Consider the following 13,845-nt stretch of genomic DNA (forward strand, 5'->3'; position numbering starts at 1 on the left):
ATAACGGGAATGAACAGCAAAAACAACAAATCCAGATAAATAAAACAAAATCACTGAAAAAACCATCAGAGACAAAATTCGACTGAGACAGAAACATCAGCCAACACGCATAAGAATGCAAACTAAAATATATCATAATAACAAAAATCATTGGTGTTGTGACCAGTGTAAAGCGAATGACCGCACTGAGCAACATCGTACTCAAATTCAAGGAATCGTGCAAAGGCAACTGCAAACAGCTCTTTCTCCGTTACTCAGTGTCCCTGTGATCGAAAGCAAATACACAGGAACTGACAAAGACTAACAAAAACACAAATATAACGAATCAGCACATACAGTCATGCAGCCGGTAGACAGACATACAGATGAAGACACACATGCACACAACCACAGAAACATACACAGACACTCAGACAGACAGACAGTCAATTGATCAGCAATAAGTAACTGCGGTCACACAAGGCAGGAGTTTCGTACTTTTTCTGACAACTCTCTGAATGTAAATGAACTGAATAAATTCTTTTTTTTTTACTGAAAAGTCAATGACCAGGTAGGCCTATATTTATTTTATTCATGTGTGTGTGAGTGTGTGTGTGTGTGTGTGTGTGTGTGTGTGTGTGTGTGCAAGTATGTACACGGTGTGTGTGTGTGTGCGTGTATTTATGCGCATGCGTGTATGTTTGGGTGTGCGTGCTTGAGCGTATGTGCGTGCGTCGAGGCGCGCGTGTCGGCCGAGATGTTGTGTGCTTCTCTCTCTAACACACTCAGTCAGAGCCCGACATATTTCTGGCCAGTCAAAACATCGTTTCTCATCTGAATTTCTCCAAGATCTCACATAAACCAAGCGCTGTTTCACCGCAGATTTCGTGTTTGAAACGCGAGTGACCCGAACATCAAACGACACAAGAAGCAACACCGAATATCACGTGCAAGTGTAGATGTGAGAGGAGACTATGACAGTCAACACTTGACCAACACTGACCATACTTCAGTCATTCAGTATCTGTTCACTAGAAATACTTTATAAAACAAACTGCAGAAATTGTCGCTCTCAAATTAGCCAGTGTTAGTCTAAAGCAACGCCTTAGCCCAAAAGTCGCAAGCCAATTTCAGTTATACCCAGACTGATGTAAGTGACAGCCAGCAAATGAGCACTAGCAGCAGAACAACACTGGACTCGAACCACGGTCTACGCTTGTCTTTTCAAAACATTGAAGATCCTCCGTACTGCCTCGATGGACAGACAACGCCGGCTTCGGGTAAGTAGTTATGCTTTTTCCCCCATTGCACACCACGAGCTAATTTTCCGTAACAAGAGTAACAGTGCCGACAAAAGAAGTTTTAACTGTTGTTCAAATCTGAATGAAAAGTGTACCGTTCAATAGTCATGTCTTCTTTGTTAACGATTTCTGTCGTAGGTTCTCTCCCTTCGAAAAGTTACTCTTAAAGTAAAATGAACGTTTTAAGAGATGGTCATCATGACTTGATCGTGGTTATTTTTGATCGTGGTTATGACGATAAGTCTTCCAAATCCAAAGGGCATAAATGTTCACCTGTCAATTAATCAGTTTTATTTTTGGAATCGACACGTTATTATACACTAGCATAACAGGGCTCTTATGAGTCGCAGTCAATTGAGGACATCAAGAATTTTGTTTGTTTAAGGCCTTTTAACAGTCACGAAATTTCTGTTTGCACTTATTTCTACAGAGTGACATACTTTCGTACACAATGCAGCGACTTGCACGTGCTGATCAATGGCAAAATAGTGCACACGACACAATTAGGTTAAAACAACGTCGATGAATCCAAGTGGGGTCGTGCCTATGTGATATTCACGACATTCAAACTGCTGACTCAAACAGAAACAGAAACAGAAACACACACACACACACACACACACACACACACATACACACACACACACACACACACACACACACACACACACACACACACACACACACACACTCTCTCCCTCCCTCCCTCCCTCATTCCAATTTCCGTATAAATATTATAGATGTAACAGTTAGTGGCTTTTGCTACCCCCACCCCCTACTTAAGTATCAACTGGTCTTGAGGATTTTGTAAAGTCAGGGATTGGTCCGCGCAGCATCATGTTAGAGGCGTAAACAGTCTCTCTCTCTCTCTCTCTCTGTCTCTGTCTCTGTGTCTCTGTCTGTCTGTCTGTCTGTCTGTCTGTCTCTCTCTCAAGTAGGCCTACAGTCATGGTACCTGACTAACTGCAGTGAGTAAATGACATTTACTGATACAATTTCTTATTATTATTCAGGACAGCAGCGAAGTGAGCAGACAGCCAGCACGCTCCACCAGGCTTCCTCCCCCCTGCCCTCAGTGACTTGGAGGGACATCCAAAGACATGCTGCACTCCTGCCGCTGAGACCCCACCCCTCCTATTTCCTGCCACGAAACACCTGCCGTCTTGACAAACACTACAGGTCTCAAGTCAGCGCTGACAACTTCTCTCTGCAGAACCACCAGGGATCTTATCGTATGTTCCACTCGTGCGAAGAGGAGGACAACTGTATTTCTGAAAGCGGTGAGCCTTTTTTCAGATTGGGCGTTAGTAAGGATAATAACAACCGTACCCCAAACGGCATGCAACCTGTTTTCAAGTTTGACCGGAGAAATGAAAACTGTGAAGGTGGTAGGCATGCCAGCAGATCGTCCTTCCAGGTACTGCACGAAGACAACTTCAAAAACCTGCAAACACGAGAATCCGGACTGCATCCTCATCATGAAAACGACTTTAAATTCTCCCGGTCCTGCCCTAAATCTACCGGAGGTTGCCCCTGCGCCAGCTGTTCACAGCATATCACCAGATCTCATTCATCTTCAGAGATTTTCGAGAATGTTCGGAGCATCCCACATGAAAGACCTCATTCCAGTTTTGATTTTGGACAACATGCGCGACACTGTGGCACACCACAAGCTCACTGGAAATTCGACAAGGAAAATGTCTTCGGCCGTCATCCGAGCGAAGATTTCAAGTTTGTGTCTGCCAGAGATCAAAGTAGACTTTGCAATGAGAACACTAAGCAAGGCTACCAGCCCTGTTCGCTTCTTGCAGTTATTGTGAACAACAATGGTATTCCCTTTGGACCGAACGTGTCCTGGTCTTCCGAACCAGCCACAGTCACTGACAGAAAGTACCCAAACACTGGTCCTGCTTCGTTCACATCATCGACCTGTGGAAGCCAGCCTTCACGATTCAGCACAACACGAGGGCATATCGACAACAACAACAACAACAACAACAACAACAACAACAACAACAACAACAACAACATGGGTGGGCATACAGGTAGTGCCAACCAAAGCCTGAGCTGGTCAAACTACAGGCCGAATGCACGCGCTACCCGGGATATACTGCAGGTGAGGTTTGACTGGAAGATGGACCCGACCACTCTACAACACAGGCTGACCAGAAGGCAGCCAGAGAGTCTCGCAACCAACAACGTGGAAGCACGAACTATAATGAATGGAGGAAGGCGTCCACCTGAGCCAACATCCCAAGGAGCACAACGGAGTACACCCAAAGAACCAAGACCAGTTACCTCAAACCAATGCAGAAACTCACGTACTTTCGCCAACGCAGGAATGGACCAAATAGGACTAATTTCAACAGGGTCCATGCGAGATGACAGAATATCTACTGCAATGAATTCAAAACAAGACGAAAATGTGTTGACTACAGCAAAAGCTAAAAGCCGCAAAACTGCAGCGACGAAAGATGCAGCTCCCATTGCCAAGCACCTGGGGACGACAGAAAGACCTATACTTCGTTCCAATGTGTCTATGAAAAGAGAAACACCTCTAAAACACACGCCCCTGTTTGCAAAACGAAAGCAACCAAAAGCGGAAGGCAACGGCTGTGCAGAACTCAACTCTCGTCAGACCAAACGGAATAAGGCTTTGACTGACCAAAGCATCAACACAATCGAAGATACACGTGTCCCTAATGGAACCAGCAAGCCAAGCCATGCAAGAGAGCCTCGCATCAGCTTACCCAACAGCGAGGGACACAGGGTTAAAGCTCGAGATCATGCTCCGATTCTTGGAATACGGAATGCCACAACTTCAACGAACGAGACAAAACAGAAAGAACATGGTTCAAAGATTAACGTGGTGCTCGGCCAACCATCGCGGCAGGACCAGAACACCATCATCGGAGATTCCTTCGTGCTAGCGCGTATGATGTCGCAATGGTCTCTGCCACACACGTCAACTGCTCAACGGAATGGACATGGACATGGCGAAACTGGCACAACACGCGTTGCTTCCAATCAGTGTGGCCTGAGTACTGCACCTCTCCCCGGGCAGATTATGCACACCGTGCAAGGTCGACGGTATATTACGACTCCTACAATCCCGCCACAGAGTCTACCACCCAGCCAGCTAACTCATCTTCAACTCACGAAGTCCGCAATGCAAGGGCCACCACCAAGCTCGCATGGCATTGACACGAGAGTCCAAGTAAAGACTCAGCCAAGTATACAAGATGCAAGTCTTCAATTTAGTCCGGCCCCTAGTCAACAAGTATGCCAGCTTCCCGCTCTGTCGTTTACCCCACCGTCCAACCTGCAAGTTGAGCCGCGAGAGATTGGCCAAGAAACCCGACAGTCGCTCTTCGAGGACACACGAGAAAAGGCTCTGCAAGTATGGAGAGAAAAGGGAGGCTTTACCCCATTCGCTAGGCAAGGGAACAACACTCGGGGCCACCATACGCCAGTCAAACCAAGTCCTCGCTACCTGTGCATGCAGGGTGACAGGAGACTAAGTCCATGTTCTCATCATCAAAGGAAAACAAAATCTTCCACAGGAAACACCAGGGGATCGCACAGCGTTGGCAAGGAAAACCAGTCCACAAAGTCTATAAAGGAGACAGATGGCATTCAAGGAAAGGCGACCGACACTGAAAGGAAAGCAACTAACACTGTCGTGACGGCGGCTGACATGGGAACGGGGACGACTGCCACTGTAACACTGACACGCAATGATGACAAGTGACACTACCAAGATTACGACCAATACTGCAAAGACGACAACAGGCGCTGTCATGAGGACAACTGACACTGAATGCCAGAATGACAAATGACATTGCCTTGAAGACGAACTGGCACTGGCATTGACATCAGACACTGCCACGAAGACAAGCGACGCCGCATAAAAGACAGCTGTCACTGCTATGTCAATAACTGGCACTGCCATATAAACAACTGATACAAACGTAACTGCAGCGAATACAATTGACACAATAACGGAGGCAGATGACATTGCAAACGACGCAGTCAACACTGCATAACAACACCATAACCTTTAAAGTCACCTGAGACAGAACCCAACGTATCAAAAGCACAGACACAAATCAGTTTTGTCTTGAGACTCAGAGTCAGAGAATGAATGGCTTGGGCAAGAGGTGCATGGATCGGGAATATCAGTCAAGTGGACTGAAACGACTTCGGCGTGCATAATCGTTATCAGCCTTATTTGTGTTGCGTGATCGTATGGACACTACCTGAAGGACATGTGGGTCATTTTTTCCGAACCAAACGTACGGAATTCTGCACGCACGTTCAGCAAATGCCAGGAAAGTAAATGTAAGATTAAAGATTTTGCAGAAATGCTTCTGTGACAAATACAACTTACTGTTGTACAATACTACCATCACATATTTGCTGTCTTGTACATTGATCTAGTACTTCAGCAAGTTTAATTAAGTACGCATGTATGTCTGTTGTTATTGTTTTGCAACAAAGCTTGACTACAACCATATTTTGTTGTCGGTGCTAAATCACATCAGCTGCAACAAACGGTGACCAGTAACCCAGAAATGGCAGCAGTGAACTGGTAACGTTTCAAAGTAATAAATACAAAGTGCATAGATAAATGGATCGTTGTTGTGTATGCCTGGGCGTCAGTACATAAATCTCTCTCTCTCTCTCTCTCTCTCTCTCTCTCTCTCTCTCGCGCGCGCGCGCCGCGCGCGCGAGTGTGTGTGTGTGTGTGTGTGTGTGTGTGTGTGTGTGTGTGTGTGTGTGTGTGTGTGTGTGTGTGTGTGTGTGTGTGTGTGTGTGTTGAAAAATAAAGACATACTTGCAACAGAAAAAGAACAAATCGATTGCGCAAAAACGATACATACAGACACAGGAAGACGAACAAATTGACAACGAGGCACTCAGACAGATGAACTATTCCTCGAATAAACACACACACACACACACACACACACACACACACACACACACACACACACACACACGCACACGCACAGGCAGAAAAGCACTGACACACATAACGGTAAGGCATACAGTTACACATACACAAGCAGAAAACAGAAAGACAGAGACAGACAGACGAACAGACAGTCCGACACATTCACACACATAGACAACGCCCCTCCCCCCCCCCCCAAGCACACAGAGTGTAGGTACATGTACTAACCTTGAGGACGTTGTGCAGGACGTGTGCCTGTATGACCGTCTGGTGACTGCAGGCGTCACGGTAGAGGTCCACCACCATCTCCAGGGCGCGCTCCGAGAACGGCACGAAGTTCATCGTCACCCAGTCCACCTGAACAGCACGCACATCTCTTTGATTGACACACGTTTTGTTAAAGGCACCTTAGCTTCCTTCCAGTGTACATAACCACAGATCTTTCCAGTGTACATAACCACAGATCTTTCCTGTGTACATAACCACAGATCTTTCCTGTGTACATAACCACAGATCTTTCCAGTGTACATAACCACAGATCTTTCCTGTGTACATAACCACAGATCTTTCCAGTGTACATAACCACAGATCTTTCCTGTGTACATAACCACAGATCTTTCCAGTGTACATAACCACAGATCTTTCCAGTGTACATAACCACAGATCTTTCCAGTGTACATAACCACAGATCGTTCCAGTGTACATAACCACAGATCTTTCCAGGCTGCTTTTAAACATGGGATTAGAGCATACTTCCACTTTGAAGAATACAAAGAGAGAGAGACTGAGAGAGAGAGACTGAGAGAGAGAGAGAGAGAGAGAGAGAGAGAGAGAGAGAGAGAGAGAGAGAGAGAGAGAGAGAGAGAGAGAGAGAGAGAGAGAATGTGCGTACATGCGAGTGTGAATTCATGTGAGTACATTGTGTGCGTGTGCGTATGTGTGTACATTGGGTATGTGCGTGCATGTGTGCGTATGTGTGTGTGCGTCTGTCTGTGTGCATGTCTGTTTGTACGTACACATCCATGCGTACGTACATGCGTGAATGTGTGAATGCAATAGTACTAATACACCCATAATGCTGATTGCATACGTACAAATACTTCCACTCACATGGCCAAAAGACACGTACCTGAGGTCCCTTGACAGTATTGAAAGACTTTGCCTGTATGGCGCCATAGCTTGGTGCCTGCACCCCGAATGTGGCGCACGTCAGCAGCTGGTCGAACAGGTCTGGATACATGGACTGCAGGGAGAAGGAACCGGCTCGAATAGCCTGGAGATAGAAACATTACCAGCGTTCGTGAGAACTTGTACCAGAGGTCAATCAGGATTTCTGGGATTTTGAACTGCAGTAGATAGTAGTGCAGTTTGTGAATACGACTTACACGATGACCAGTCAGCCGACTGGACAATTAAACAACATGGAAAAGAAACATGACAAAAGAACGTGAAGTGTAAAAGCATTGATTGCACACAGTTATGTCCACCTTCCTTTCACTGACACGCACGCACGAAGAAACTGTTCAAACATCTCAAAAGAAAGTAACTACTCAGCAAATCAATCAAGTTATTTGCATACACCAGATCGCCCAATAGCCACACAGACACGCAAGCTAACAGCCAGAAAAGCAGGCAGACAGACATGTGCACGGGCTTACACCCATCAATCCCTCCTCTCCACCCACCCGTCCATCCAGAAAATCCTATATCTCAGTAAAAATCAAAGTGTGCAGACCTTGACGAGGGCCTCCATAGCGTTGAGGGAGGCCTCCTGCAGGGGGGTGATGGTGACCTCGGGGTAGGACGGGATGATGAAGGGGGAGGCGTCACCGTGCACAGGGACCGACAGCGCCGCGTGCAGCACCCTGGAGAACTGCTGCAGGTCCGACGTCGTGAATCTGCAAAGCAAACAAACGATGTGAACGTTTGGGATACAGGGGAACCCCCCTTTTAAGACCCCCAAAATTCAGACTTCCTCCCTTTGAAGACCTCCCCCCCCCCCCAATTTAAGACTTCCTCCCTTTTAAGACCCTGTTTTCTCCGTCGTTTTGACCATAACCTCTGTAAATGTACCCCCATTTTAAGACTCCCTCCTTTTTAAGACCTGATGTTCGCAGATTTGTGGAGGTCTTAAAAGGGGGGTTCTACTGTAGTCCCGAATGAACCCCGTGGAAGTGACGTCACATACTGTAAGAAGGGCGACTGTATGAGATTCACTTAGTGAGACCGGGGCTAAATCAGGTTATTGTTGAACGTTTGTACATGGGATGAGATTTAGGGGTAAGGCGTCGTTAACACGACATAAACAAAGAGGAAGCATGGGAATGGATTTCTGACATTATCAACAGGTATAAGAAAAAAATAAACAAAATAAAACCCAGGGATAAGAGATATGAAGTCAAGGATACAGGCAGAGTGATTTGACGCCAGGTTTACATACAAATATTTGGATGTATGAGGCAGTAATTTGCAGTGAATTGTGACGTCACAAACAGGGGAGAGCGGATTATAGCCTATAGATAACAAGAAGAGCAAACGCTCGATCGAGTCACTTTCGCAGTTCTGAATATTATATGAGGCATCAGATGGACAGGAAGAAATTGCTATTCACAACACAATGAGTCACGTTCACATAAAATTTGAGCCCGGTCACTTTTATAGTTTCCGAGAAAAGCCCAACGTTAAGTTGTGTGTTGCCAAACAGAAAAGGCTAGTTATCTCCCTTGTTTTTCTGATAACGTTCGTAAAAGGCTACAGATGTAAATACTTTGATGTAAAGAATAATCCTACAAAGTTTCAATCACATCCGATGAACTTTGTCAAAGATATAAAATGTCTAATTTTTCCTTTGACGCTGACCTGTGACCTTGAAAAAGGTCAAAGGTCAACGAAACCATCGTTAAAGTGTAGAGGTCATTGGAGGTCACGACTAAACAAAATATGAGCCCGATCGCTTTGATAGTTTCCGAGAAAAGTCCAACGTTAAGGTGGTGTCTACGGACGGCCGGACGGCCGGCCGGACAGACTAACACTGACCGATTACATAGAGTCACTTTTTCTCAAGTGACTCAAAAATGTAGGCTGGACAAAAACTTTACGTATCCATGAAAAAGAAAACGTAGATACATCTGCAGACAAACAGAAACACATACAGAAACACACACACATAGAAACACACACACACATAGAAACACACACACACACACACACACACACACACACACACACATACATACATACATACACACACACACACACAACAACACCCCCACACACCCCCACATCCCTCTTTCTCTCTCACCTGGCCTTGATGTGATCAAACAGAGCAGGAAAGGTGTGCATCAGAGCGGTCAAGAAGTGCTGGGAGGGGACGTACACCTTTTCCCCAGGTGCGGTCTCAGACTTGTCGGGGGGCTTGGTGGCGTTGGTGCCGATGTTGACCCACACCTTCCAGGCCACTGACCACAGCGGTATGTCGTTATCCGCACTGTCCGAGATGGTCATCTCATCTGGTGGAGATGATGCTGTGCTGCTGTCTTCAGATCTGATCAAAAACGAGATAACCTCAACGTTAAGTTTATTGTCTACTGTCAGCTGGCCGGACGGCCTAACACTGCTCCTTCCTTAGACTTAGGACTTCTTATCAAAGTTCACCAACGGAGCACACACTTTTTATCAAGAACATCTTTTGCCAATAGGTCATGGCAATGAAAGGTTTGGCACAGCAAAGGCCTTGACTAGACTAAACAGCCCTAATCTTGCAGTGCACAAAACATGGTAAAACAAACAAAGTGCTTGTTAAATCACAAACAAGCCATAGCTTCACACATGTTTAATACTACAGAACCACCAAAAAACCTTGACACAATATCTTCATGTATCCTTTTGCCCCTGTTCATGTCCACATTGAATGCAACCGCTTTGTACACATGCCCAAATTATTTCTTTTGCAACATTCAGTCTTCAGGTAAGCGAAGGTCGCCTTCCCATCACGTCTCTCTCACCTGTGCATCTCTTCCACAGAGGGAGGGCGCAGCATGGACTGGGGAAGGTCAAGGTCATCTGATTTGTCCTTGGAGTCTCTGTTGATCTGCAGAATCTCTTGGAAGCTCTTGAGAGCCGCCAGTGACACCTCTGCGTTACGACACAATGCTGCTGTCTCTATGTACTCCAGCAGTAGGGACCAGGCACGTGGAAAGTCACCTGGAGGACAAGAGTTGTACCATTTACAAAACTGCATGTGAGGTATGGTGCATGGAAACAAACAAACAATGAACAGATTAAAGAAAACTTGACGTCGTGTAGCACTGAACTTGGATCGTTGAAGACATAATGATTTTCTTCTTCTCCTCAGGGAGAAAATCCTTCAAAACCCCAGTCCGAAACAGACAGACTACTAACATGTGTTGTTTTGTCTTGAATTAAAAGTTCCATTCATTTTACATTTCTTGTTTTTTGAGTCTTCTAAACCCTGTTCAGGTTGTAATGCAGTTTAAAGCAAAGGACTCGACAAACCAAACCACCATCTACAACAGTAAAAAAAAACACCTCCATGTCTAACTCACCCAGGTGTTGCAGAATGCGCCGCTTAGCGTTGAATGTCCTGGCCACACCGGCAAGGGAGAGCACCCGTGTCTCCGCCCACTGTTTCTCCGCCGTGTCCCTGGAGTGGTGGATGAGGATGTTGCCGGTCGTCAGCTCGTCACGTGTGGTTGAGGCACTGCTGGAGAACTTCTTCACGTTCTCCAGGAGAGGGAACAGCACCTGATGAAACATGCCATGACTTTATGTTATATCACATCGGTGGATTTCAGGATATACTTCAAGCACAATAATGACTAGAACAAGACACTGTAGTGTAACAAGGTTTTGTGGTGTTTTTATTTCATATTTTTTAGTTTGTCAGAATACTATATTTCCATCAGAAATGCGTCCCTCACTGACCCAGATATATATACAGACAGGCTTAATTTCTATGTTCATGCTCCTGCATGACAACAGGGATTCTCACAGTTCAGCGTTCTCATGTGAGTCACCCATGTTAAAAAACGAATAGTACCCTCGAAGATCTCTGCAGACCCCTCCACCCCCCCCCCCCCCCCTGTTCTGAACTGTTCTGAATAGGTTATAGGTTGAAAAAGCATTAAAACAGACCTAGACACCATGCTCCAAACCCCCTCCTTCCCCCTTTCCTGATCAGGAATGAAAACACATGAATACCAAAAAAGAGGAAAAGCCCTACGCAGGAGGCAAATTAAGGTCCAGGGGCAATGTCACCAAGCCAAGTGCCAGGGTACAGAGTCCTCTGTTGTTGAAAGGGATGTAGCATTTCCAGATTTTCAGAACCTTATATGCAAACTTGTACTGCTATACATGTGAGCTTGTATGAGGGTACTTGACGCGGGAAGGAGTTGTAAATATACCATTAAAATCCCCCAAAATAAAACGGTTTCAAGAGGAACATTTTTAAAACAGATGCAATGTAAATGAAAAAGTATATTATATGCTTGCTGATAACCTACCTTCCACAGAACAGTTCTCCAGGTGTTTTGCTGCAGCAGGCCTCCGTGGGCAGAGATGGTGGAGAACAAGGTCTGTCCAGCAGACTTCCTGACAGCCGGGCGAGAATCCACACACAGGTCTCCTAGGCGACGGAACAGGCACATCCACAGGGTGTCAAAGGGAGGCAACTCTTGCTCCTTGCCTTTGCTCTTCTCTCCGTTTTCTTTTTTCTGCGAGTCCAGATCCTGCTTGATGCGCTGGCGGTTTTGAAAAAAGTTGTCTGAAATGTTCCACTGTGGACAGAGAATGAAGAGAAATTGTGATGAAGAAAAGAATCAAACAAACAATGTGATTCATAAAATTCAATTCAATACAAGAGGTGAGACACATTCACATTCCCCTGAGAGGCACAGAAGTGAAACAGTGAAACTATACCAACGTAAGGTTCTTGTATTTATAAACATAACCATTAATTGACAACGGGCATTTGACAGTCTTGTCTTCACAACTTAAAGGCACAGTAAACCATCACAGATACTGTCAGGCTTTTACACACAGTACAAACACCCTTCCATTTGAACGCTCACCAAACGGGAACATCCTAGGTGCCCTCCGTAAAGAGCGAGCAATTTTCAAAGAATTTATTTTTGCGTGGTTTATCTTACCCCTGAGCCATCATGAACCCGTGTGATCAAGTTACCCTTTTTCACAATGTAATGGTCAGTTAGTAACTTGAATGCGACTCGCTGTGAGCTTATCTGCAATAGCACGTTATTAAGTACCTCTGACTATGCACGAAACAAACGGCTGTGGTTCACAAGAACTCTAGCGATGGCTTTTGACTGTTCAGAGGAACTGGTGATAGGTATAAACCGTCGTCTGCTACGAGAACCACGACCTTGCGTGACCCTGCTTCCGGGCTTTTCTTTTTTGAAACTTTCAAAACTTCAAATTGTACTGATCTTGTCCTGATGAAAAAAGAATTCTTTTATGATTTAAGAATGTTTGTGTAACAAGCTGTCAATTTATTATTTAGATTTCAAAAGTTAGGTCTAGCGCCAAAACGCACCACGGTCCGATTGTCTCTGACACTCACTCCGCAAAATTAATTCTTTGAAATTTGCTCGCTCTTGACGTAGGGCACCTAGGATGTTCCCGTTTGGTGAGCGTTCAAATGGAAGGGTGTTTGTCCTGTGTGTAAAAGCCTGACAGTATCTGTGATGGTTCACAGGAGGCTTACTGTGCCTTTAAGTACCCACCCTATCAGTTTCTTCCAATCTCTTACCCCTCCAGATAGCACCACCAGCAGCTCTAACAAAACCTCATTTTCAACACAAACAAATTGTACGTTAGGCTCCTCCACTACTTACCCACATAGGTTCAAGGGATCTACAAAAAGGATTGGACATACCGAGCAAAACCCAATTTAAGACCCCCCCGCCCCAATATAAGACTTCCTTCTTTTTAAGATCCTGTTTTCTCAGACTGTCTGTTTAGAACCTCTGTAAATTTACCCCATTTTTAAAACTCGCTTCTATTTGAGACGTGACTTTCTCAGACTTTGGAAGGCCTTACAAGAGGGGTTCGGATGTAGTGAAAACTGAGGACTGCCATCCCAACCCATCTGCACCATGCAAGGCTACTCACCAGCAGTCCGATGTAGTGAAAACTGAGGACTGCCATCCCAACCCATCTGCACCATGCAAGGCTACTCACCAGCAGTCCGATGTAGTGAAAACTGAGGACTGCCATCCCAACCTATCTGCACCATGCAAGGCTACTCACCAGCAGTCCGATGTAGTGAAAACTGAGGACTGCCATCCCAACCTATCTGCACCATGCAAGGCTACTCACCAGCAGTCCGATAGCAGTCAGGCTGACGTTGAGTTCTTGGGTCTGCAGACCGAACCTGGCAGCCACCTCCACCACCACCTCCAGATGCTGAGAGCCGATGACAGGCAGGTAGTCTGTGACCACAAGCTGCAGGCACTGGAACGCCATCTGAACCAGCTTCTCACTGAAAGCAGGAGAGACAGAGAGTGAGTACAGGATTGATGGTCGGTTATAGATTATTATCGTACCTACATCCTATATGGCTCTCCGGGA

At 45.7% G+C, this 13,845-nt stretch overlaps 1 protein-coding gene across 1 annotated transcript in view; it reads right to left on the reverse strand.

Annotated features, from left to right (window-relative positions):
* The window catches only part of LOC138964211 (protein MON2 homolog), a 625,692-nt gene that overhangs the window by 43,580 nt on the left and 568,267 nt on the right, over positions 1 to 13,845 (reverse strand). Inside the window, exons 22-29 of the mRNA XM_070336107.1 lie at positions 13,594 to 13,756; positions 11,760 to 12,032; positions 10,803 to 11,001; positions 10,242 to 10,440; positions 9,539 to 9,781; positions 7,973 to 8,135; positions 7,367 to 7,510; positions 6,466 to 6,594 (exon numbers count right to left, since the gene is read on the reverse strand). Of these exons, the coding sequence (XP_070192208.1) occupies positions 6,466 to 6,594; positions 7,367 to 7,510; positions 7,973 to 8,135; positions 9,539 to 9,781; positions 10,242 to 10,440; positions 10,803 to 11,001; positions 11,760 to 12,032; positions 13,594 to 13,756 (1,513 nt within the window). The remainder of the gene's footprint in view (positions 1 to 6,465; positions 6,595 to 7,366; positions 7,511 to 7,972; positions 8,136 to 9,538; positions 9,782 to 10,241; positions 10,441 to 10,802; positions 11,002 to 11,759; positions 12,033 to 13,593; positions 13,757 to 13,845) is intronic.

Source organism: Littorina saxatilis, linkage group LG4 (genome assembly GCF_037325665.1).
Source record: "Littorina saxatilis isolate snail1 linkage group LG4, US_GU_Lsax_2.0, whole genome shotgun sequence".
Classification (NCBI taxonomy): Eukaryota; Metazoa; Mollusca; class Gastropoda; order Littorinimorpha; family Littorinidae; genus Littorina; species Littorina saxatilis.